The sequence below is a fragment of the Psittacula echo genome (assembly GCF_963264785.1).
Source record: "Psittacula echo genome assembly, chromosome: 1".
NCBI classification, from domain to species: domain Eukaryota; kingdom Metazoa; phylum Chordata; class Aves; order Psittaciformes; family Psittacidae; genus Psittacula; species Psittacula echo.
The window spans coordinates 93510278-93534928 of NC_137735.1; the positions used below are offsets into that span (position 1 = coordinate 93510278).

Here is a 24651-nt window from a genome sequence, read left to right on the forward strand (position 1 = left end):
ATGGGATCATACGCAAGGTGCAAGCAAAGGATGAAATGGCACTTCTGCCTCTGGGTACCTGCGGGTGCTACCAGCATGGGGACCCTTGATCCCTAGGTCCCCAGCATCCAGCACGAGCAGCTCTCTGGTATACATAGGCACATTCAAGCAAGGCTCCATGGTGATGGGAGACTTACTGGACCCAGTGCTGAGCCCAGGAACAGGTTTGCTGTTCCCTTTGAACCTGTTCCTCCTGAACCCTTTGCTGGCCAGGAGAGTTAATTTGGTCTGGGAAAGGGGGTAGGAGATGTGGGAGTGGGCTACAACTTTTCCCTTGGAGATACAGGCTCTTAGTAGGGCTCTTCAGTTTATCCCAAGCTGGTGGTAAGTGATACAAATCTTTGGTCTATGCTGATGAGATTTGTGTAAGCTATGGAGTAGGTTGTGCCTGCACATACAGAAGGGGAGTACCTTTCTTTGGGAGATACTGAAGGAAGCTTGCAGGAGAGGAAGGACAGAAGGATGAAGTTTTCTGTTTTCCTTTGTCTCATAATGGAAGCTGGAATTACTGTGCTGAGGGTGTTGTGGATACACAGCTAAAAAACTGGCAGAGAGCAGTAAAGAGGGATGTTTATGCACATACCAAGTTATCTGGCAGTAGGCTGCCTTTGCATGGTTTCAGGCAGGATCCTTACCAGAATCAAACGGTTTGGTGAGTCTGTGTTAGAACAAGCAGCATTATCAGTACAGACAACACTTCCCTATGCAGCCATGGAGCGGTCTGCAGAAGACCTCAGTGCTGGTCCAGGGGGACCTGCTGCCCTGTGAAATGTCCTTCTGATTTGTAATTGCAATATTCTGACATGTACACTGTAATAGGGCATTTTCCCCTGTTACATAGCATTACCAGCTACAGGATAGAGAAATCCCACATAAGGGGTGGCTAAAATGTGGAAATGTTTTCTTTCCCTTTGAAAAAAAGAATTACACCATTCATATTGCTGAGCTAAATCTGAGTGCTTTTAGGCATAAAAGGGTCAGTTGTGGAGTGGACTGCATGCATTTAGGATCAGAGTTATTTAATGTGTTAATTATCTGTAGAAAGTGGTGGACCAGCAATGAAGTGCTTAAGTGTACAGATACCACAGGCTTGCTTAGATTAGGCTGCAGAAAAGAGGGAGGAACATTTAAGGGACTTGATCTAGATGATAGACAACATTATGCCTGATCAGCACAGTACTGAAAGGCAGTTAACATTGGAAGAGGAAAACCAAACTATTTCTACATAATTCTATGTCCTAAATTAATTGCAGCTCCTCTGGAGAAAGGACTATGTGTCTCAGAGGATCTCCCAGATAAAACATCTGCTGAAATGCCTCGTGTCACTCCAAAAGCAAACAAAATATTAGGCTCGGGGAAGACTGGAACGCGAAAGCATTCTGCAAATAGTGTAAAATAAGTCTGGGGAATATCCTCATGTTTAACTGTTTCTGGGCTGTTCAGCCTATCTCCAAGCAGTCATGTCAGGAAGGGGAGTTACAGGGCCGGGTGGTGGAAATGGATTGAAACACTGAGAAGCCAGAAGCTGCTGCAACAAGGAGGAGCAGGGCAGGGATATAAAAATAGCTTGTTCTAAAAGAAAGGTGATGCAGGCACTTCCATCTTCACCTCTATGCCAGTCCATGTTAACATGAAGTGAGAGGTGACACATTTAAACCTAACCTGATGAAGGAAAATCAGGCTTTAAACAACTGAGGTAAGATGCTATTGAAAGCAGAAGGTTGCCTGTGGAACTCCGTGCCTCAACATGTGATTGAAGTCAGGATCTCACCTTGTCTTAAAAAATTGACGTGTTCATGTTAAGAGAGGAGTTCCACATGTTAGATATAGGTCTATACGCAGAAGGATCTATGTATCCATAGCAGAGCATACAGAGGAATTTTCACCCAACAGAGGTTCAGAAAGCATTTTATTAGTTAACTAGTTGTTTTATTACGGAACTTGTAGCATCCTCCACCAAAGTGCTCAGTGTTGGCCATTAGCAGAGTTCCAGCAGACAGGCAGACCACGGCTCCTCCTGGGGTGACTCCAGCTCCCTCTTGCATGGCAAACAGGAGGTGTCTACTAGCTGAAAATGTGGAAGACTGTGCGGAGTCTGATACCTGCCATTCTTGTGATGTCTTAAGGACTGTGTAATTAAGTTAACAAGATCTTTTTGTCTTAGGGCCACTCCCTCTCCATGGAAAAACTGCAGTCATGACATGAAGGCTGGGAGCAAGGCACAGAGAACACTGGCTGTGGTGTTCGTAGAGCACCATATCACTTTGATCTGGCCCGTCTCTCACAGAGGTTCTCATCGATACTCCAAAATTGTCATCTGTTTGGGACTGACTGGGTAAAGATGGCAACTTATTTATAGGTTTGATTTAGCTTCCAAAAAAAGTAAAATGAAATAAAACTATCTCACCACCTCCCCTTCCTACAATGATAGGTCTGGTTTAATATAATGAATGTCATCCCATTTAGTTGCCTTTTATGTGTTTAAATGGTATGGACACTGGTTTTGGACTTTTCTCCACAACAGCGAAGGTGCAAAACTTCTTTTGTGTGTGAAAAAAGAAATTCTCTCCTCACTGTTGCAGTCCAGAACTGGGGCTTTAAGAAAAATCCACTGGACAGCAAAAAATCAGAGATTTTAGAACCTCAAATTCTAGGTCATTCCTTCATGTAGGGGTCTGGAGGTGCTGGCAGCATAAGTGTGGGGACAGAAGGGAGGAGGTGTGTGCTGCATATAACAGCAGTGCAAGTGATTTTTATGAGCAGGGAGGTTTCTAAACAAAATCGCATTGGGAATATCCTATCGATAGTCCACCCCTCCGCTCCCTCCACTTGAGTTAGTGGGAGGGATTTGAAGTTCAGCCGATGCATGGCTGAGCTCTCGTTAGTGACCAGGGACATTTTCGTTCACAATGTGGAAGGCAGACAGCGAGAGGCAGATGGCTTTGAATGCAGGATTTACATAGTAATGAGATGCAGGTCACCATAGCTGTCTTTTTCTCTCTGCATTTTGTCTAGGTGTCGAGTAGTGCTCAGGGATGACGGAATGGGAGGAAAGGAGGAAAATTAACCCCTTGTTCCTAAGCAGAGATTGGAGTTAGAATAAAAAGTTTGTCACTTGGCTAAAGAACACGGGGGTATGAGAACAACAAGCACAGATGAAGCTAGAAGAGCTAATGGTAGCCGAAAGTTTCTGGCATGTTTTTTTGACAGAATGATTCTAAGCATCCTAACCCTAAAATCACGGAATTTCCTGTAATTTTTACATTCTGCATTGCTGGTTTGAGGACAGACGGTCTGGGGCTTTTCTTATTACCAGTCAATCCAAAATTGGGGAAGTTTGTAGACTGAAGATGGGGCATGGATTCTTGCTACAGGGCATCAGCTTGTTTCTTTGGAAAAAGTTACCCACTTCATGTGGTTTCTTGGCTAAAGACTCGTCTTCGCATGACTGTGTAATGGTGTGATTAAAACATAATATTTTCCACTGCAATTGGTAATCCTTAGTATGATCTCACTAGTGTCAGATCTTATCCTGATGACAGATGGGAAACTGGGAACCATGGGTCCTATTTCCAGCTCTAGATGGTGGCACTTGATTTGCTCAATAGTCAACCCCAGGCATTCCCAAAATATACATCAGGGCCTGAGAAATCCCAAGGCTATTTTTAAAATTATGAAAGTTTTAAGGCAATATGAGTTTCTTTCTTTTATCTGTCATCTGTGCATTCTTCTTAACAGTTAGCAATGGGAAAGTAAGCATGAGAAAGTGAGGTTTTATTTCTGTTTAACATCACCTGACTGCAGAAGCTGGGAGAAGCTTTAGGTGATCCTTTTGTAAAGTAGCAACTGTGGCACTTAAATGCACGTGGAAGTCCGAGCTTCCACAAAGGGAAAGTAAGGAAAGGTGTTGGTGTGCAGAGGTGGGTTCTGTGTAACGTTTTCAGTATTTGTAAAATACTTTTGATTCTTCCACATGGAAGTTGCTTTTGGAACACAAAGCATTTGGGGCACTATTCATCTTCTCTCACCTTGGCCAGTGGAGTTTAGGGAGCTCGTCTAACATCATCTTCTAGGCCTTTTTGGCACCAGTGGTGAAGGATTCAATCCATCCCAAGGCAGTAGGACAAATCCCCTTTGGCGGGTGTGGGGGTGTCTCCTCATTGCCCACACAGTCTGCACAATACCTAGCTAAGATGTGACAACAGCTTCCACCGGTGTGGAAGGTGAAATGAGCCTCACCCTAAGATCCCATGGAAGTCTTGAGCTGAGGCTGGTTTTGCTTATTTGGACATCTCCTCCACATCCCAGCCAGGGATCCTTCTGGAGAGCTGAAGCAGAGCTTTTACCTTGTCCTCTCCTTCCTCAGCTGAGCTCATTCTGAAACTCACTCGCATGCCTCAGTGGGCACCTTCTGAAGCCAGCAGTGTAGTGAGAGTGCCACCACATTTTGGCTGTTTGGGCTGGAAGGGAAGAGGAAATACAATCAGGTGCCTGGGACAGACTGGGAAGTGAAGGTTTCTTGGCTACTTCCTCCTGAGGAAAAGACTTAGGTCTAATAGATCTAATTACGTTATTTCTCTGTTTCATGGTTACATCCATTTGTTTAAAAAGTAATCCTTTTATACGAGTCCTGTAATGATTATTTAATGTTTGGCTGTTTGTAAAGCCCACTGAGCTTCACCATGGGAGTCCGCACGGTTCCTCTACAGGACAGCAAGCTTGGTCCCAAGACCCTCAAGCAGAGGCCTTAATTGAGTGGCTTTGAATGCACATTTGTTTTGTGCTTCATGTTCCCACCTGCTAAATGAAAATAACAGTACTTCTCTCCTTTGCAAACTGCTGTGAAACACAGGGCTATCTCCTGGCGAAGTGCTGCCAGAGGACCCTTCTGCAAGGATTAATATTCACCAGCTAATGCTAGATTAGCAAGCACTTTGCCAGTGGCCGGTGCACCCCTCAGCTCCATAGCTGCAGTGACACTTGTTGGCAGCAAGCAACTTCATGAATGTTGTGCTCTGCGTGGGCATCCCTGTGCCAGCCAAGTGGAGCTGCTCCTGTTGCTGATGTTTTCTAACCTCTTCCTTTGCAGAGCCCCTGAAATCATCCTCGGTTTACCGTTTTGTGAAGCAATTGATATGTGGTCATTGGGATGTGTCATTGCAGAGCTGTTCTTGGGCTGGCCGTTGTACCCAGGAGCTTCGGAGTACGATCAGGTGGGTATACATATTGCTCTGGATGCTGGTAAGTGCAGGGGTGTCCTTTCCTTCTCTTGTCAGATATGCCAGCTTTTCCTGTTTTGCTAATGAGGAACATGCACTTCTTACCTTTCCAAGTCAACCTTTTCATTATCCAGCTGGGGTATTTATTCTAGATAACCAGTGTGCTGTGTGGTACGCTGGCTTTTAAGATCTGGCCACCTAAGTTAAATCTCAGTCAAGAGTCAACATTGCCATTGACTGGAGAGCTCCGTACATGTCTGTCCTCACTGAGCAGAGCACGCACCCTTTCTTTGCTGTAACAGAAAAGTGTTGAATAAAGGTTTATTTGTTAGAAGAAACTGCACGAACTCTGCTGCGTTTCATAACCCCTTTTATGAGGGTGCATATTAAAAGCAATGACAAGAAGGAAAACGCTCACAGTAGTGTAGGCTTCCAGTTAATAGAAGCTGTCTTACTTCTCTCCCTATAGGTTTTTGTGCTCCTTTTGTAGTCCTAAAACTGATAGCACAGCAGCTGCTAGAGCCAGAGCTGCAGAGCACTTTTTTCCATAGTCTTCTTCAGGGTGATCTTAGATGTCTGCAAATGTGGCCTGAAGAGGGTCTTTTTTCTTCTAGGAAATTAAAAAAAAAAAATAAATAAAACCAGAGTAATAAGGTTTTTCATATATGAAAGTGTTTCTTTGACTCTTCTTTTGTAACTAGTATGTTTTTAGTCAGAGCTCTAAAGTTGAAATTTGGCAGGGGAAATAACCTGCAATGAAGAGCAGGGCCATTAGTGACTCCAGAGGAAATCAGATGTAGCTGAAAAACTTGCAAGCATTTGAAAATCACATGCCAAGCATGGAGCAAGTTTTATTTCTCCTCTCTGCTGCACCCAAAAACTCATAAAACACACAGCTGAAAAAGAAATCACCATACCTACCTGTCCAGCTGAACTGCCCAGTACAAAAAGCTTCCTCTGGTGAAGTAGGGTGAGGGTTCCTGGGGAGCTGGGAAAGGGATTGGGGCTGATCCTGGTGCTTCTCAGGTGCATGTGCTCTCATGAACCTAAGGAGCTGCAGAGGCAAGCAAGCCACGCTCAGTGAACTGGGTCCTGAGTGCTTTGGAAGTCTTTTGAAACCACAGCTGCTTTTTATGCCTTTAGTTGTTTATTTTAATCCCTCTCTGTCTCTTCTCTCAAAAATGCTTTCCATTCTTCCCTAGAATTTTCAAGCATCGACGACTATTTTTAGTAGTCTTGCAGAGTTTGCAGCAGTTTTGCAGAGTGAAACAGAGAGAAATCAAGAGATGTCAAAATTAAGGGTTTGTGTGGCACCCCAGGCATGTGTGAGATCGGTCTCTAATTGTGTAGTCACAGACCATTTCTCCTTTGAATACACAAACTGAAGTCTAAAATCCTGAAAACACATGTGTAGCATCTCTTAGCTATGTGAGCACCAGCGAGGTCAGACTCAAGGAATTAGCCCAAATAACAAACGAAGTCATCAGAGATGAAGTCAGAGATGAAGTACTTTGCATACTGAGGGTGTCAGTTCATTTGAGTGTATATTTCATCTAAGTTCAAAGATAGTTATCCATTTCTAACTTCAGAGTGCTCCTAGGAAAGGCTGTGCACTCAGCTGGGGGGAAAAAGCCAGCAGAAGTTAGAGCACAAATATCAAAATGTTGAAGTTACCTCCTGGAGAGGAGAGCATGGCATAAAAAGGTGCAAAGCAGTGAAACACCCCATTGAAATCTCTGTGTGGGTCTCCCTCTCTGACCTCTAAAACCTGGGGACTTTCCTCCCTTTATCCATAGGCTTTGTGGGAGTGTACCATAAAGGTGAATTTCAAGTGACGTATGTGATAAATGGAGAACTTCTTATGCATACAGGATTTCTTTTTCCTGTCATTCCTTGTACTGGGTTTTTGGGGGATTTTTTTTTGGTGAAGTCTAACTACGTGCTACCTTTCCTCTTTCTTTCTTTGTTCTATTGTTTTAAATGCCTCCTGCCCTCCTTCCAAGGAAGATCGCCAGAGATCTTCACAGGATGAACAGTGACCTCTCATCCTTCTCTTACAGATTCGCTATATTTCACAGACGCAGGGCTTACCGGCAGAGTATTTATTAAGTGCAGGGACAAAGACTACGAGGTTTTTCAACAGGGATACAGACTCACCATATCCTTTGTGGAGACTGAAGGTAGGAAGATATTCCCTTGTTTCTTATACCTTGCAGTTGTTGGCTGGAAGTGAGGAAATGTTCAGGTCACCCCAGAGCCTAGGTCTCTGCTTTTTGCAGTGCAGCACAGACATTGGAGTGGGTATAGCCCCAGGTAAAACTGCCATCACCAGAGTCTGCAGCCTTTAGCCCATCTGCTTGGCACTACTTTGTGGGAAATGGAAGTCTGGAATTGACCTGCAAATCTCCTTCTAAGTAGTCAATGAATTGATCTGTAGTTTAAATGAAACATGCCCTGGGCAGACTTCACTCTAATATCTAACTCACTGTGGGAGGGAGGAAGAAAGCATTTTAATTCTGACAATCAAAACTGCTAGTAGTGCAAGTGAGCCCTGAGTCTCTTGTACCAGCGTATCGGGCTGCATTCAGTTCCCAAGGAGAGAGATCATTGGACTTCTGGCTGTAAGGATAGGATGCTGAACATCACGCTGGCGTGGGTGCAGGACCTTTGAGACTCTCACTGCTGTTTTGAGAATCCTCTGAAGTGACAAAGAAGGGATAAATCACCTTGTGACACACAAGCTGTCATATAACCGTAGCAGAGATTGTGTAAATGTTATCTGGTGAGGCAAGCAAGATAATACAGTGATCTCTGATGAGGGCAGGTTAAGGCACAAGCGGGAAGTGGCATGTAACCCACAGCTGATTGCAGGGCAGTTCTGGTCAATGCCTGTCTCCTGTTCTAAACAGACACCAGATGATCATGAGGCAGAGACAGGGATTAAGTCGAAGGAAGCAAGAAAGTATATTTTCAACTGTTTGGATGATATGGCACAGGTAAGAGCATTGGTGAGTAACCAGCAGCACTGTCTCACACACTTTTGGGCAACGCTGACAAAGGGGAACTACATGATCTCTCTATGTATCCTGTTCTTATGCGAACTCCTGAAAAATACCAGGATTATGCCTACCAAATCAGCTCATTCTATGTTGCTTTGTAGGGAAAACTGTGCATGAGGGCATGTGGGCTTGATGTGCTGTAGAAAAACATCCGTGGAAAATGGCAAAGTCACATCTCTGGGTGTTGAAATCCTGTGTTTTCTCTTGCCTCTTTAGTGCTCCTCTGTGTGACCACTGGCAAATCAGTTCTCTGTGTTTAGTATTTCCATTTGTAAAACAGTGACACTGGAAATAATCACCATGCCGCAGAAGAGCGTGCTCTCTGTAAAACATGGCTGGGTAGGGGAACAGGGAGTACTAGTTCACTGTGTCAATTCCATATGGTTGTGGAAGTTAATTCCAGCATAACCACCCCTGCGACTGGAGTCTGTGCTAATGAACAAACTAGTACACAAAATTGTCACAACACCAGCACACAAGGCTAGCACAAAGCTGGAGTTTGTGCTAGCAAAGTCTAGATACTGTAGCATTCACAAGCTAACATGCAAAAAATGGAGGACTGAGATCACGGGAGACTGTATAAATGGATAAAATAACATACCATTGTGGTTTTTTCCTGGCACCTGATCCGTGAATAGGATGTTTCTGATAAACCTACTGACAATTTTTATTTATTTTATACATTTTTTTGCTTACAGGACACATTGTTAAGGATCTGGTAGCACAGTCCTTTATATGATAAATACACTGATTATCAGAGCTTGCCTGCTACCACATGGAAGCTGTTCATCTTCACTGGAGGGTGACTAAGTGTTTCATTAGCCACTGACCCAAGCGAGCTGAACACTTAACAGACTGTCTAGAGATCTGACATGCACAAGCCAGATGAGTAGCCACCACAGAGTCTGCTGTGTGGCTTCAGCAACTACCCCTTCAGACAGCGGGGCTTGCAGGGCATGTGCTCCAACAAGGAGTAAACACAGTTCGATGGAGACCTGACCATCTGCTCTTTCCCTGCAGCCCTCACCCTTGTCCTCTCTCCTCTAGGTGAACATGACAACAGATTTGGAAGGAAGTGATATGTTGGTGGAAAAGGCAGACCGGCGGGAGTTTATAGATCTGTTAAAGAAGATGTTGACGATAGATGCAGATAAGAGAATAACACCCATTGAAACTCTGAACCACCCCTTTGTCACCATGACGCACTTGCTCGATTTCCCACACAGCACACAGTATGTAGCTTTTTTTCCCCTCGGGCTTTGAATTGAGGGGTGAAGAGGAGAACTGATTGTGGTGGAGAACAAATGTACCCGAGGTGCATTATTAAGATGCATAACCCCTAGGTTTTAGTCTTTTTCTGGTTGAAAAATAAGAGGATTGCCACCTCTTAAGGTTGTGAGAATTGTGTTGTAGGTGCTTGGCATTTAAAACACTGCAGAGAGTGCTACATTCATTATGTAAATATTCAGTAATTACATATGTTTGCATTAAAATGCAGCAGAAATTATGCAATTAGTGCCGAAAGTATCAGTATATCTCAAAGTAATATAGTCTTGATTGTTACTGCAGTAATCAACCTTATCTGCAGTGAGGAGCCAACCCTTTCTCCCAGAACCTTCCCATCTTTCAGGGGTCAGTTTGGGGCTGTTTGTTTTTTGAAGGAAGAGGTTTTTCTACAGCTGGCTGGTTTACAGGCACAGGCAGCAGGACAAGGAGCTCAGTTCTCAGCTTTGTTGTTGCTTGCCTATGTAGCATTAAACGCCACACTGTGACCTCAGCTGACACATTTGAGTGGAACAGAGATGGGCTCCACTGCCCAATGGAGATGCAATGAAGTGTCAGGCCTGACTCCCCCTTCTCCTAAGGCTGTGTCGCAGAGCACAGCAGCTAAAACTCAGGAAGCCTGCACCCAGCATATTGCTTTGTTTTCCCCTGGGCACTTCAGGTAGGGTCAGGCTTCTCAGGGGTAAGTGAAGGCAAACGCATAGTGGGAGCTCCCCAAAGCCTTCAGGACACCGAGCTTTGAATATCCTGCTCTGCAGCACTTTGCAGTTCAAGGTCCTTTTGCAGGCTGTCCCTTCACCTTGTCAGGAAACAGTTGCTGACACAGCACTGTACTTCACTGGGTGCCATGTGTATGGGTGTGGAGAGACTGTGAGGAGCTCAAGTATGAAAATAAAGGGGACTCCTCAAAAAGCCACAGAGTATGTTTGTGTGGGTGCTGCAGAGCGGCAGGTTGCTGTGTCACCTCTCCTGCCTGTATGTGTGCACTTACCTGCGGTATTTCAAGTTAATTTAAGGTACTGCTCCCTCTGTGAAGGAGCTGTAGCTGTCTTTTTGTTAATATTTATCACAAGATAAGAGCAGCTGCTTACCGTAAGGTAGTGGGTACACAATCTATGTAGACCTAGACTTACCCTGCACAGACACCTTTGAGTATTGTTATCTATACATAGATAGTAAGTGATAAATGTAATGAAAACAAGATGGGAGGTTGTTGTGCTAAACAGAGAGAAAATAAGTTTTATATAAAAGCATTCATAAATTTAAAAAATGACAGTATTTTCTAACAATGTTAGTATCACATACAAAAATCTCTTAATTTGCCACAGTCCTTCTTACTGTGCAAGAGCTAATGTGTAAGATAGGAGAGATTTGTGGCATAGTGCATTGCCATCACAAATCTTTCCACTAGTGCAACAGACCATAATCGCATCTTCATTTTTGAAGTGCTCGCTTGTGGCTGCTCAGGCAAAGCCCCAGAAAGGCTGAAAACATCACTGGGGCCAACAGCAGTGAGAATTTTACCCGAATAAAAAATTCAGTTTAAGGTCTGCAAATACTAAATGCTGAGGCAGCCGGGTGCATAACCCTGCACAGCCCCTCCATGTTGGAAGCAGTGATTGGTAAAGAGAGCAACAAGCTGTAGCCAGCATGGCAAGTTAATGGAAATTTTGTCTGTGATTGCCTGTGGTTTTGAGAATAGAAGCTTCAAAGCCTCAAGAGATGCAGGAGTTGTAATCTCTCCTGAAAGTAAATCAGGCAGGAAAGAATATGAGAATATATGGAAGGTGCAGCTTCTGGAAGGAATCTCTGCTGTGGCATGCTTGAGAGGGGCTGTTTTGCTTAATTAAGCAAACCAAGCAAACAGCAACAGAAGTTTAGCTCCCCATTTCACATATTAAACTGTCTGGCTCTTATATTGTTGGGTACTTCTCAACCTTTCTGTCCAATTTGCTCTGGCTCTGGCTTCTGGTTTTTCCCCTTTTTTTCAAGTAAAGACAGAGAACACAGTATTACTTTAGTAGAGATTATACCTTGTTATATAAAACTGTTTGGTAACACACAGTGTATACAGAACATACACTCTTTCCATGCTTTTGGCTTGATTGGACAGAGGATTATAGTCTTTAGTTGATTGGGAAAATGCAACGCTATAGTCTTCTATGTTTATATAGTTTATATTCTATGTTTATATAGATTTTTCTAAGTGTTCTAGGGCTTAGAGGTATTTCATAGTTTTTTAAATGAATGAGCAGCTATGCAGTGTCCTGAGCCTGTCTTGTCTGCAGGTCTTTATGCCACAGATCCAGTTATCAAGCTGTTACCAGTAAGAGAAGAAAGGTGATCATGTGAGTAAGATATAAGACAGGGATAAAAAGATTTAGGTCCTCTTCCTGACCAATAGGGATCATATAAACTTCTTCCTTTTGAAGGGACGTTTTATTTCTTAAAAATTATATGAGGATGTGTTTACCTCCCCTACTTCTTAACAGATTGTTAGAAAATAAATTATGCATACAGCTGAATTTTTACAGCTACAGCTGATTTTCACTGCTTCATTTTCTGTTTTCTGGGTTGGAATAATGGAAATAAAATAAATGCATTTCCCTTTTGAGGCCTCATTTATAAGAACAATTATTATGGAAGAATTGTGGAAAACCTGTATTGATTTTTACACCTTGGAAAAAATGAGATTTTATGAAAGACACACTTTTGCACAAGATTGCTATGTTGTTATCTCTTAAACCTCTGTATGCTTCAGATCCCAATTATAAAAATGAAATACCAGCAGTTCCATGTACCAGACACCTCGAGTGCTCTAGCAGTGCAGAGTATTTCATCTCTTTTACTGGGGATACAAAATATTACACTTCTGAAAATTTCCATTGCTATATCAATAACATTTAAAGAAAAGTCTGTGTAGAGGAAGAAGCTATAATCTTTCCCCCCAGAGATGCAATTCTCAGACTGAGATAACCTCAGAACCTGATCCCCTCAGGACATTGATGAATATGATTTGGCATAACCTTTCATGATATGAATCGTCCCACTGACTGCAGGAGGACAGCTAATGTGCTTTGAGATAAGCATCTAAGGAAGTGTTTAGGCAGACAGGGGCAATGTTTTATCCACTTGGCTGGACTCAGCTCTCAGTGAACTTTTTAAAAGGAACAAGTAAGATTTTTCAGGGGTCTCAGCGACCAAGAGCAGTAAAATTCTTCCTTGCAAAAGACTTTCAAAACTACCCTTAGGCTTGCACTGAGGCAGAAAGCATGAGGCTCAATCATAAGAAAGAAATAGTTTCTATCTTTCTTGCTCTCAGTCTCTTTTAGTCTTTTAAAATAGCTGCTTTGTATTTCTTGCCCTGCCACCTAAGAGCAACCAGTTTGCTTGCTTTCTTTGTCTCACACTGCAGTGCTCAGACCCATGGGGGCACCCAGGAGTGCCAGAGCAGCCACTGTCATCTTGACACCCATTTATCTCTGTTCAGTACAGAGTTAGTCTGACTCTTCGCTGACTAAGAGACCAGCATAAAATAGCAGAGGTTTTTAAGAGCCTAGAAAATACCAAGCCTGATGTGGAGACCTAATGCAGGGCGCTGTGAGGACCTGTTAACTTGTGTTGGTTGGTCAGTTGATTTTCTGTCTCCTCCTTACACAGTGTCAAGTCCTGCTTCCAGAACATGGAGATTTGCAAGCGGCGGGTGAATATGTATGACACAGTGAACCAGAGCAAGACACCATTCATCACCCATGTAGCCCCAAGTACATCGACCAACTTGACCATGACTTTTAACAACCAGCTGAACACAGTCCACAACCAGGTAAGGGCATCAATCAGAAGCAGCCAGCGCTTGAAACATTTAGGCCAGTGAGGTCTAGAAGACAAAAAAGCAAAGTACCATCCCATTTAACATGCCAGCAAAAATATATACTCTTTAACTCTCCTTCTGCTCTTCCTCATTCTGGGGCTTACTCTTCTGCTCTTCCTCATTCTCTTTTCTTCAGGCAAGCAGTAATCTTGTGACAGTTTGTGCAGTGGTGAAATGTTGCCCTCATTGTTTATGTTGTTGTTGGGGGTGATAAATCCTGCTTACTTGGGAAGTTGCTATGGGGAAAAGCTCCTTAGTCCCTTAACGCAGCAGGCAGGACTGCACTCCCTGGGTCACATCAGTGATCTTACAGCACTTCTTCAAATTGGCATTGAAGTAAAAAGAGTTTAAATCCGTCTGTAACAGACACAGCACTGTAACCAATCAAGAGGAAAGAAGAGTTTAGTGGTAATGTGTATTCTTATCTCTCATTGGTTTTACTCCACATGCCGCAGTTGACATGGGAACCCTGTGCACATACCCCCACTCCAAACACATTGCACTCTACATTGGCGGGCTCTGGCTTTGTAGTCATGCTTTGGACTCTTGTATTAGTTTTAGGTGCCCCAGTGTTGGGGGATGCTGGGTTGACAGATTTTATGTGACTAGCAGGCTAAGTTATTTACTGCGGTACTGTATTACAGCAGTGAAAGGAAACTCTCCAGGGACCAGGGACAGCAGTATAGGAGACTGAAGCTCAAGAAATAGCTACCGTCTTTTAAGCATTTTGGGAACAGGCTGCTCAAGATTCATTCCAGAGATTGCAGGTGGCATTGCAGAAATAGTGATGGAAAGCAAGGGATCTAAAGGAGTCTGTATAGATACACAGGGTGTTCATGTGTCAGTCAGAAAACCAGACTTCATGACTCAGTTCTCAATGCATGTAATCACAGAAAGTCTTTTGGAGCAATTCATTAAGCAGATGCACACGGAGATAGATCATGGCTTGGTGTGATAGGGTATTAGTTACAAACACTGGTTCCCTTTCTTGGCCATATCTGAGATGCTGACTAAAGAAATGTGTGCTACATGCTTCTCTAGGCCCCAGCTGCATGGCAGAGGCACCATTAGTACCACAGTTGCTAGTAGGAAATGCAGACTTGCTTTCGTTTCCTTGCTACTCACTTGATGTTGCGATCAGTTGTTGGCTGAGGAGATCCATGGTAATCTGAATTCTCATAAAGGGTGTGTGTTGTGAGCAGAACTGGTATCTCCAGTGTTCCTAGAAGAAGTGGTAGAAACATTTCCAGGAAGGGTGTTGTAATTTGAACAAGCTCTAAACCTTTCACTGTTCTGTTCAACATACAACTCATCTTGGCTCTCTGGTGCTCCCTGTCTTTGCAAAGCGTATCTGGGGATTGCCTCCCTCCCATTAGGACTCCTGAGATGAGGAGTGTGCGAGCTGTTGTGGTTGCTGCTCAGTGTGTTGCACAGAGGAATAGATTGCACTTCTCTGCCTCTGCACAGAGGGGGGAGGAGGAAGAAGAAGAAATGTTTCACCATCGCATCCCTTGTGGCTATGGTTGTGGCTGTGGCAGTGCAGCATGGTCACCCTTCTCAGGCCCAGTGGCAACCAGGTCAGTGTGAAATGGTTGGCCTGCTGCCTTCTGCAGCCCTGATCAAAGCCTCATCCTGGGTTCATACATTCACTATGAGAAAGTGTTATCTGACCAATCTCCAGCAGTGATGCTAGTGCATTTGCATGGAGGAGAAAGGTGGGCTTTGGTCAGGTAGAGCCTAGCTGCCTAGACATGAATGCTAAGGACATATTTTTATAGAGCAGTGGCAGAGCTGTTTAGGGTTTGTTTGTCTGCAACTGTTAGACTCAGTCCTAATGAAAAACAAGTCACCCTCAGATTGCTAGATGTTTTGCAGAACCCTGGGCTGATTTTTGTGGCTTTGCAACATCCCCTGCTGGAGTTTCTGCTCTGAGATTTTAAAGTCATGAACTTTGAAAGTAGTATTATTACCTCCTGTTGTGTCTTCTGATTCCATCAAATTCAAAACATAAGGGAATGTGCCATCTTAGATACAAGGTAGAGGAAAGGCTGGAATGAGTCTCTCCTCTCAGGACACGGCTTCACATGGCATGGAGGTTCTGAGTTTCTCTTACCTAAGAAATGTGAGCTGCTTCTAGAGCTATGTGCATGATGAGTGAACAATGTGATTTGGGGACAGTAGCATTTTCTGAACCCATCTTCATCATGCTGGAAATCAGAGCCAGTCGGGTGATAAATGGAGCTATAGTTGTGCTTTGGAGAACGTGCTGTCTTTGAGCAGTTAACAGCAGTGCCATGTGGCTGGAGATCCCATTGCATGGTGCAGCTGTGGTCATTGAGGCAGACTGTGTTCCTTCCCCTGTCGCTACCCTTACCTCTATGCTCCTCAGTGTCCGGTTCTACCCCTTCTTTGGTTTTGTTTTGCTGTTTTTTATTTTAGTCTGTTTTGTTTGGTTGTTTTGGTTTGGGTTTTTTTTACTTTATCTTGCACTATTTTACTTTTTTATTTTATCTTTGGATTTTGCTTCTTCCAGCGTACCCATCTCCCTCATTTTTGTTTGTTTTTGTTTTAATTCCCGTCATTCCTTTAGACCACCAACCTGGCTCCCACCTCCTCCAGTGCCACTATTTCCTTAGCCAACCCCGAGGTCTCCATACTAAATTACCAATCTGCACTCTACCAGCCCTCAGCGGCATCCATGGCTGCGGTGGCCCAGCGGAGCATGCCCCTGCAGACAGGAACAGCGCAGATCTGTGCCCGGCCCGACCCCTTACAGCAAGCTCTCATCGTCTGCCCACCAGGCTTCCAAGGTAGGTAACAGGCTCGCCAGGTCTTGGCTAGTCACTGCTCCCTCCCCACTGCAGTGTTCCATCTAGCTTTTGTTGGAAGCAAGCTTCCTTTATGCAGGCCATACAATAGAAGTGCTGGCCTAGTAAATCAGAGCGATGATGTTACTGCAGATAGAAATGTTTGCAACAGTGGAGGGTCTTGCAGGCACCTTCATCATGAATTGGAGGTCTAAAGGAGGTCTCAGCATCATGAGAGTGGTCTAAAACAATAGGACAGGCTCTGAGAAGGAGCTGAGGAAGGGCATGGGATATTTGTCATCCTTTGCCCTGAACAGAGTTTGAGGCTGTTCTGCCTCACTTTGGCAAACTTGAAAACTCTTCCCTACAACAACGATAAATCAGTACGGAAGTAATGGGTTCATCACTTCTCGGTGATGTAGTTGTTAAAAGGAAGACTCAGGAGGTTAATTCAGCAGGGAGTGTGGTGCCTGTGGAGTTGAAGGTTTGTCCTCATAACAGATGCTCATGACCATTTAGCAGTACAGTTCCTTTAGCACCAGCTCTGCTTTAGATAGCTCTACCTGTGTATACTGGTAGCAGGCACCACAGTGTCAGATAGCTTGGGTGAAGATGAGATGTAGCCACTTGTCTTTCTCTTGACTCTACATGCTGTAGCAATTTGGAAAAACTAGCTAGGTATCTGTAGGAACTGGTCTAAATAGACCTCAGTTCAGCTGGTGCAACTTCTGCTCTTCATTTCTACAAGCCTGTCTGTGGAGCAGTCTCTAGGCACTTGTTAAATGTTCTGCAGGATTATCAAAGCTCTTTTGAACTAGTGGAGTTCAGCTAGACCTCTTCTACGTAGTTAAAATGCATCTCAGGGGTTTGACTTCAGAAATGTATTGCTAGAATATGTAAGCTAACATCTTCCACTTGCTGTCTTGAGAAAGTTCTAAAGCAGAGGATGTAGCAGAGGCCCTACCACGTACTAAGGTGGTGTGGAGGGGGACGTTTTCTCCAGCTCAGCTGGGCTAATGCGTGTGTGGCTGAGTCAGCAGTATTTGGAGTTTCGGCTGTGCTAGATTACATGGTCAAATGCAAGAGAAAATCACCTGTCCCCTTCAAGGCTGAGGGATCACATAGTTCTGGATTCCCATCCTGCTTTGTTCAAAAGAGAACATTTTTGCATGGCAATGGGTTTTGGCTGGCAAGGACCATTTTCTGTTGTCAAACCAGAGAATGGGGGGAAAGAGAAGTCATTCCTTCCCCTCTCTTCCTTTTCTCCCTGCAGACACTGTATTGAGATGTCTCCCACTTATTTGAGATACCCTAAAAATGTGAACTCAGTTAATCTCTTGACATCTTTGAAAATGTCTTTTCCTCCCCCTTATACGTGTATCATATTTATGAACATTTAATGGATATCTTTGGGTGGGGATGAAGTATGTGGGACTCCAAGAGCCCAATTTTTCAGAGGGGCTGAACACTGCAATTGAAGTTGGCATCAGCGAGTGCCTTTAGGCACCTCTGAAAGGCAGACCCACATTCCTAGTAATTTTGTTGATGGCTAATGCTGTACCTCCTGTGCTGGTGGAACAGGGTTACAAGCCTCCCCTTCGAAGCATGCTGGGTATTCAGTTCGGATGGAGAATGCCGTTCCCATTGTCACTCAGGCTCCTGGGGCCCAGCCTCTTCAGATCCAGCCAGGACTCCTCGCTCAGGTAAGGAGCTCTGAAGCACCAAGCTTAGCAGGTATTGTGTTGTTCAGCTCTTGGAGGCTGAGGAAAGCAGCTTTGTCTGAGGGCCTTCTGTGGTGCAGGTCGGAGACTTGAGCAGCCATAGAACAGGCTCCAGCTTTCTCCAAAATGTCCAAACCTCAGTTCATTGTTCAGCTCAAAGTCTGTGTCAGAGTTGCAAGGGTCTCTGGAAAGACCTTCTTTCCTTCTGCTTCTCCATTGGAATCCGTGGGAAGCCTCAGCGGAAGCTGTGTCAGGCCTCTGCTGAGAAACAGGTAAGTGGTAGTTTGTAGCCAGCAGCTGCACTGGTGAATAGCATGCTGCCAAGAGATACCTTTCATGCTTTTAAGTATGCACCCTTCTGTTTTATGAGCTGCCCCTCTGCTCTTAAGTTAAGAGAGGGATGTAGGGGGCAGAGCCAGGGGCCCAACAGACAAGAAGCATTCCTTGTCAGCAGCACTTGTTGGCACAATTGTCCAAAATGCACTTGCATGTAAAGCATGGTTCCTCCTAGGAAAAAAAAATACAAACAAGAATGGGTAGCACCAGTTGCACGCACGTTCTCAAGCGGAACCCCAGCTCCTCAAAAAACAGGAGCAGCTCATTGCCATTCCTCCTTGTGCTGGCTTCAGTGAATCTGCACTTAGTATTAAGTTGTGGTTCCTGGAAAAGGTAACTTACAAGTCAAAACTCATGCCTCTGACTCAGGATTGGTTATCCACCATGCCTTCATTAATGGCAGCGTGTTCATAGGCAGGCAGGTACCAGCAGACTTCAAGGTTTATGTCACTCTGTGGCATTGCTGGAGTAAGACTGTTGGTGCAGTGGTCTTTTTTTTGGCAGCTGCCTCATGTGCTTATCTGGTGAAGATGGATTGAAACAACTTGCAGGCTGAATGATTTCCATTAGCTAACGTGTCCTACCCCTTCCCAATAACAGTCTTTGTTAGAGGGCTGTCTGAAACATCAGACATATCTCTGTTGCAGCATGTTGTAACAACCTGCATGGGCTCTCTTGCTTGGTAGGAAAGGAGAATTGTAGGGGAGAGAAAAACAGTGGCAAAGCAAGAAGCAATCTACAGGTACAGTTGCAAGCAGCTATTGCTTATGCAAGAAGTCAGTGGGTGAAGGAGCTTTGCATGCCCTGCCGTTCTGACAGACCTCCTCAGGTGTTCTGTTACATGGGGCTAGAAGGGATGAGAGTCAGGTCTGAAACATCCCAAAGGCAGCAGGATCCTGAAAGATCTCAGGACTTCTGGCTCCCTCTTTCTTCTTGAGGTGTTCTTGTTGGGATCACCACACAATCTGTGGGAGGGATTGTTCAGGAGGAGCTTTGCTACCAGATTCTGTGCTGCCCCTGCTATGTGAATTCCCATTTCATGGGCTGCCCCTCTTGTAATTTCTGCTGATGTTTTATTCACTGTCACTTCTACAAGGGAATTGAAGCTGTTTCTGAGAAACGCTCCTCACTTGCATAGATTTTTATTTATTTGATAGAACAGAAGTAGTCTGCCTGTTGATGTATCTGCCTGTCTCTTGCAGTGAGAAATGCTAGCTGCTGCTCTGATGGCAGGGAGCTCTGATTGATGCCGGTGGCATCTGGTGTCCGTGGGCCTCGCTCAGTACGGGCTGAGCAGCTGGTCTGATAAACAAATCTGTACCCAATTCCAGTTTCCTGAATGGAAAAACACAGCTTCTTTGTAATGCATTGTAGTCACATCTGATCTCTGAGCGGCTGTGTGTCTCTCTCCCAGCAGAGAGCTATTCCTCTCACGCACAGCTGCTTATCTAATGCTCTTCAGATCGGACCGTGTGACTGCTCCAGCTACTAGAGGGACTGTCCCCAGCAGAAAGCTTAGCGCCTCCAGAGCCCACTTCTGGTTTTCCACCCTACTTATTTGTCCCCACTGATCAGGCATGATGCTGCTCTTTGTGCTCCCAGTGCTGTGTTAGTGCCATCACAATTTTTCCCCTGCCCAGCACACAGCGCAGGTCACTGTGCTTGCCCATGTCAGGGTAGTTGTGGCTGGCAAAGCCTTACTGCATCCCAGCACAGCCAGCGTCCAGCTCTCCCTGTGCATTTTGTTTGAGACTAGCAGTCCTAGAGGAGGGAGAGAAGTTGGAGGGATCCCAGGCAGAGGCAGGGATGGGTTTGAAGCATCATCTCTGGCAGCTGTGTGTCTGCAGTCTGTAGCATGGAGCTAGACGGAGCAAGCAGTCTTCAAGGTAGAGCTAGTGGCTAAAGTAACTCTATAAAAAAAGTTAATTTGTAACTTTTCTGGGTCTGTTTTCATGCTCTCAACCAAGTGTGGTCCACATCCCATATGCAGAGACCAGTGAGAGGAGACTGATCCTGTCTTTGCTAATAGCTCCCTGCAGCTTCAGATCTCAAAAGAGACAAATCTGTACAGTTTCCTGGCAGGCTTCCATGACGTGTCCCAGAACTGTCCCCTGTCCTTGAATAATGCCCTGAATTCTTGATTTTCTCTTAACTCCTTCCCAACAACACTTCTTCCCACGGATGTCCTGCCACTAGCTTTCAGAACAAACAACGCTTACTCCATTAGTCATTCTTGCTTTACATAGGAAGCACAAGCTCCATCACACTGGAGGACCTGCCACTTCCTGATGCATGGGCCAGTGCAGCAGAAGCACAATTTCACAGTAATGCAATAACTGAGAACAGGTTGCAGCTTCTGGCACAAGCCTCTCGTGTGTAAGCACAGCACGCTGTGCTAGTGGATCAGCCTAGACAAGTCTTATCTGCAGATTAAATGATTCAGTGGTCCTTACCTAATAAGTGAGGAATTTGTGCCTGGACTCTGACGCTGCATCTGAATTTATGCACTGCAGTCATGAAGGGAGCTTAGATTTTTTCAGTTCTCTTTCCTGAAAAGGGAGGAAGCAGTTTTCTCTGCAGGTGAATCCAGGTAGTCCCCTGGGACTGACTGCAACAGTAGTTCAGTCTCCTCTTTTAAATCAAAGCTGGGGAAAAAAAGAAAAAGGAGGAAAAAGCTTCTTTCTTCCCTGATCTTTTTGTGTCTTTGCCTCCTCTTCCTATCTGCTCCAAGCAGCACCAGTCCATCGTTATGGGTCCTTAGATGAACAGCTCTCAGGAGCCCTGTGATGGTCCATCCTTTGCAGATCGCAAGTGTTGCTGGGAGGCCTCACTGAGCAGTCTTTTCATCTACCTCAGCAACATAAAATATTAAAAGACAGTCAAACTTCGGAGCCAAACTGGGAAAAGCTAGTTTTTTTGGAGGGGGGTGATGCTTTTTTAGTTTGTTATTTTGTTTTTTGTGGGGGGATATGAGGGAATCAGGATTCTTGTGAGGATGGAGATGGGGACAAATGCATACCTGCAAGAAGCCTGCCCTCTAAAATTCAGCTTCCTTAGAGCTGTGGGATAACACAATAGGGGTCCAATATAGTAGTACTGGCTGGGACTAAGGAGAACCCTACATTTCCCAGCCCAGGCACTGAGAAGCTGCTGCAGCTGCCTTCAGGCAACACATAGGAAAAAAAGTTTCCTAAGTCAAAAAAAACAATCACCTGACTCGTGTGTGGAGTCACCAGAGCAGGACGACCTGAATCATGGCGCAGCTGGAGGGATGGTTGCATGGCAGAGTGATGGCTTAACTCACAGGGCAGAGATTTCTACCCCTGTAAGGGGGGCACCAGCTGCCTGTTCCCTTTCCTGATCCTTGAAAAGTTAATTCTCATTTTTAGATCCTTTAGGTTCCTTTAGGTCATGTTGGGGTGGGAAGGAAAATTGGCTGTAGGAGGGGGAAATAACAATGGGACCATGGTGCCTAGCTGATCTGGAGAGTCAACATTAAAAGGTACTAAAGAGTTTGATGTTTGGGTTGAAATGCTGGTCAAATTCGATCCCTCCCATTCTTAGTTTAAAACACAGCTGGTGCTTTGGATGGCAAGGATATTTCCCATCCCTCCTATGCACTCTCTATATTGATAAATTTTACTGCTTTTGCAGTGATTTCCTAGGGGTATTTGTCATTTATGACTAAAATGTGGTAAGAGCGAGGTCGTATGACCATGATTGTTATTAGGAGCTCCAGCTGAGCATGGACCACGACTCACACTCAGTGTATGACACTTCTTGTTAAGAAATTGTTTTCCCTCTATTTGACAGCAAGCGTGGCCCAGTGGCACTCAACAGATTCTGCTCCCTCCGGCCTGGCAGCAGCTGACTGGGGTGGCCACCCACACTTCTGTCCAGCATGCCACTGTCATCCCAGAGTCCATGGCAGGCACCCAACCACTGACAGACTGGAGGTAAACTGGAGGCACATGGAGTCTCCCTGAAGTACCCAGCAGTGCTGGAGGAGGTGGGAGGGATGGGGTCTGGGAGGCTGCAGAGCCAGGGGGAGAAGGGCAACCCTCCTGTCTAAGAGCTATGAGCAGCTTCTCCGTTCCGCATTCTTGGAGTGCTGTGCCCATGCCAGTCCATTCAGTCACTTCCGTGGGGGAAACGCTCCATCCAGGGGGGACTGGGAGCCAAGGAGTCCCCTGGAGAAGGGAGCCTTGGTGAAGGCAGTGGGAGCCTGTGAAAGAGGCATGTCAAACGTGTGCGTGTCTCCCCACTTTGCAGGAACAGCCACGCTCATGGCAGCCACTACAACCCCATCATGCAGCAGCCCGCGCTGTTAGCCAGCCACGTCACCCTCCCTGCAGCACAGCCCGTCAATGTGGGTGTTGCACATGTCATGCGCCAGCCGCCCGCTGCCACCACCTCTGCCAGGAAGAGCAAGCAGCATCAGTCAGCACCCCGGTGAGTGCCGTGGCTCCCAGTTACCACCTGGTGTACCTGGGTGGTTCTGAATGCAGCCCTGCAATGGAGGAGTGCTGACGAGGGGAATGTTCGCTGACATCTGTGGGGCAAAATAGTGTGTTCCGTGGCCCACAAATGATTAGACAGCACTTTGTGACTTTGGGCTCTTCGCTGCTTCACTTCCATACCCAGGTCAGGAGAGAGAAGGGGGTAAGAGGTAGTCAGGCACATTAAATACCCAGTGAGCATCATTTTGTGCGGGAGTTAGTGGCTGGAAGGCGATGGGACATTGAGGACCTGTTCATATGTCTCATTATGCAGCTGTGATTACTCAAGGCCTTGCAGTCACCATAATTAAAGAAGTAATTATATTCTCAGGTCAGCATGGCTCAGTGCCTGGTCACCACATGTTTTCTTCCCACATCATCTCAAAGAAGCACTTCCTGAGGTGCAGTGTCTCCATTTCCACAGGGTAGTGCAACTCCGGGTGCATCTTCAGGAACATGCGCTCGTGTGCACGTGAGATCTACCCTTTCAAAATCAATGGGATGATGACCTATCTTTTGAGCTTTAACGCCATGCTCTAATGCCATGCAGTGTGGAAGACTGGGGTGGGTCTAGGCCATCTTCCAGCTCTCTAGCTCCTAACATAGGTGGTTGGCCCCTGTGTTCAGCAGTACTCTCCAGCAACAAATACCGGCACTGGCCTTTTTAGAATCATGGCAGCATAAATCAGGGAGCATTTTATAAGGACATCTCATACAGGGACAGTCCTTAGACACCTAGATCTACCAACTCTCATAGGAGACTGGGCTTTGGTTCATACTGTGTTATGTGGCACAGCTCACAAATGGTAGGATGATTGCAGTGCCTGCCACAGCACTGTAATCTTGGCCAGAGGACAAGGCTGTTTAAGATGTATGTGCAGTTGTTCTGGGGAAAGTCCTCTGGGCTCTGAAATTGTCACATTTCTTTAAAAAATTCAAAACAGTGCAAAGGAGGAACCAAAATGGGTCACCACTTGTGCACTGGCAGAAACAAAGGAGCTTGTGATTTTACTGGGGGACTGAACTGGAGCCAAAGGAGGTCCGAGTTCACAACCAATTTGACTCTAGTTAAGAGGCCACTATTTAAATCCTTCCCATTTATCTGCTCCCAAATGTTGCATTTACTTTGGGTGGGCTCCAGCTGTCTTAGTCCGTTCCTGGTGTAGAGAGGCAGCTACATCCACAGCAAGGCAGCGAAAGAGAGTGCCTGTTGCAACCAGTGTGCCTGCACAGGGCTTCCCCTCTCCCTTCCCTCTCCAGGAGGAGGGTGGCAGCATCCAGGAGGAACTGGACACTTTCAGAGCAAAGGGTTCCTACAGCTTCATTAATAGTGATGCTTTTGTAGCCAAATGAGGAGCATGCTCCTTTGAAGAGTAGTGTACTCTATGCTGCTCATTGGTATTCAAAAAGCACTGCAAATGCTACTGTGCAGCCATTTGTTATGCAGAAAACCCTATGTAAGTTGGTATAGTGCAATAGGTCCAGAGTGACTTCCTTTTGATGGATGTCACCAATTCCTTTTGTTAGCTTTCAGGCCAAGCTGAACATGCAGCCCAGGCTTCAGCCCCGCTGTAGAACAAAACCAGAACTTAGGGGCTTTTTCATTTTTGAGTCTGTGAATGTTCTGCAATAAGCAGAAAAATATAAGGAAGAAAGAAAATGTGGGAAATTAGTGAAATGGGCTTCAGTAAGTGTGCTTTGGAAATTATCCCATCTGCAGACCTGTGCTGCACTGTTTGATAGACAGGTTCGTGTTGAGATCCCTGATCTCGCGGGCCATTTCGAGCTATAAGGCAGGGAAGCAGAAATGGGAAGG

General features: G+C 45.3%; 1 protein-coding gene across 1 annotated transcript in view; it reads left to right on the forward strand.

The window, feature by feature from the left end:
• Nucleotides 1-24651, forward strand: part of HIPK2 (homeodomain interacting protein kinase 2) — a 129667-nt gene that overhangs the window by 89528 nt on the left and 15488 nt on the right. The window contains exons 3-11 of the mRNA XM_080631746.1: nucleotides 5129-5252; nucleotides 7319-7438; nucleotides 8168-8254; nucleotides 9365-9549; nucleotides 13262-13424; nucleotides 16075-16282; nucleotides 17861-17982; nucleotides 22150-22292; nucleotides 22609-22788. Of these exons, the coding sequence (XP_080487872.1) occupies nucleotides 5129-5252; nucleotides 7319-7438; nucleotides 8168-8254; nucleotides 9365-9549; nucleotides 13262-13424; nucleotides 16075-16282; nucleotides 17861-17982; nucleotides 22150-22292; nucleotides 22609-22788 (1332 nt within the window). The remainder of the gene's footprint in view (nucleotides 1-5128; nucleotides 5253-7318; nucleotides 7439-8167; nucleotides 8255-9364; nucleotides 9550-13261; nucleotides 13425-16074; nucleotides 16283-17860; nucleotides 17983-22149; nucleotides 22293-22608; nucleotides 22789-24651) is intronic.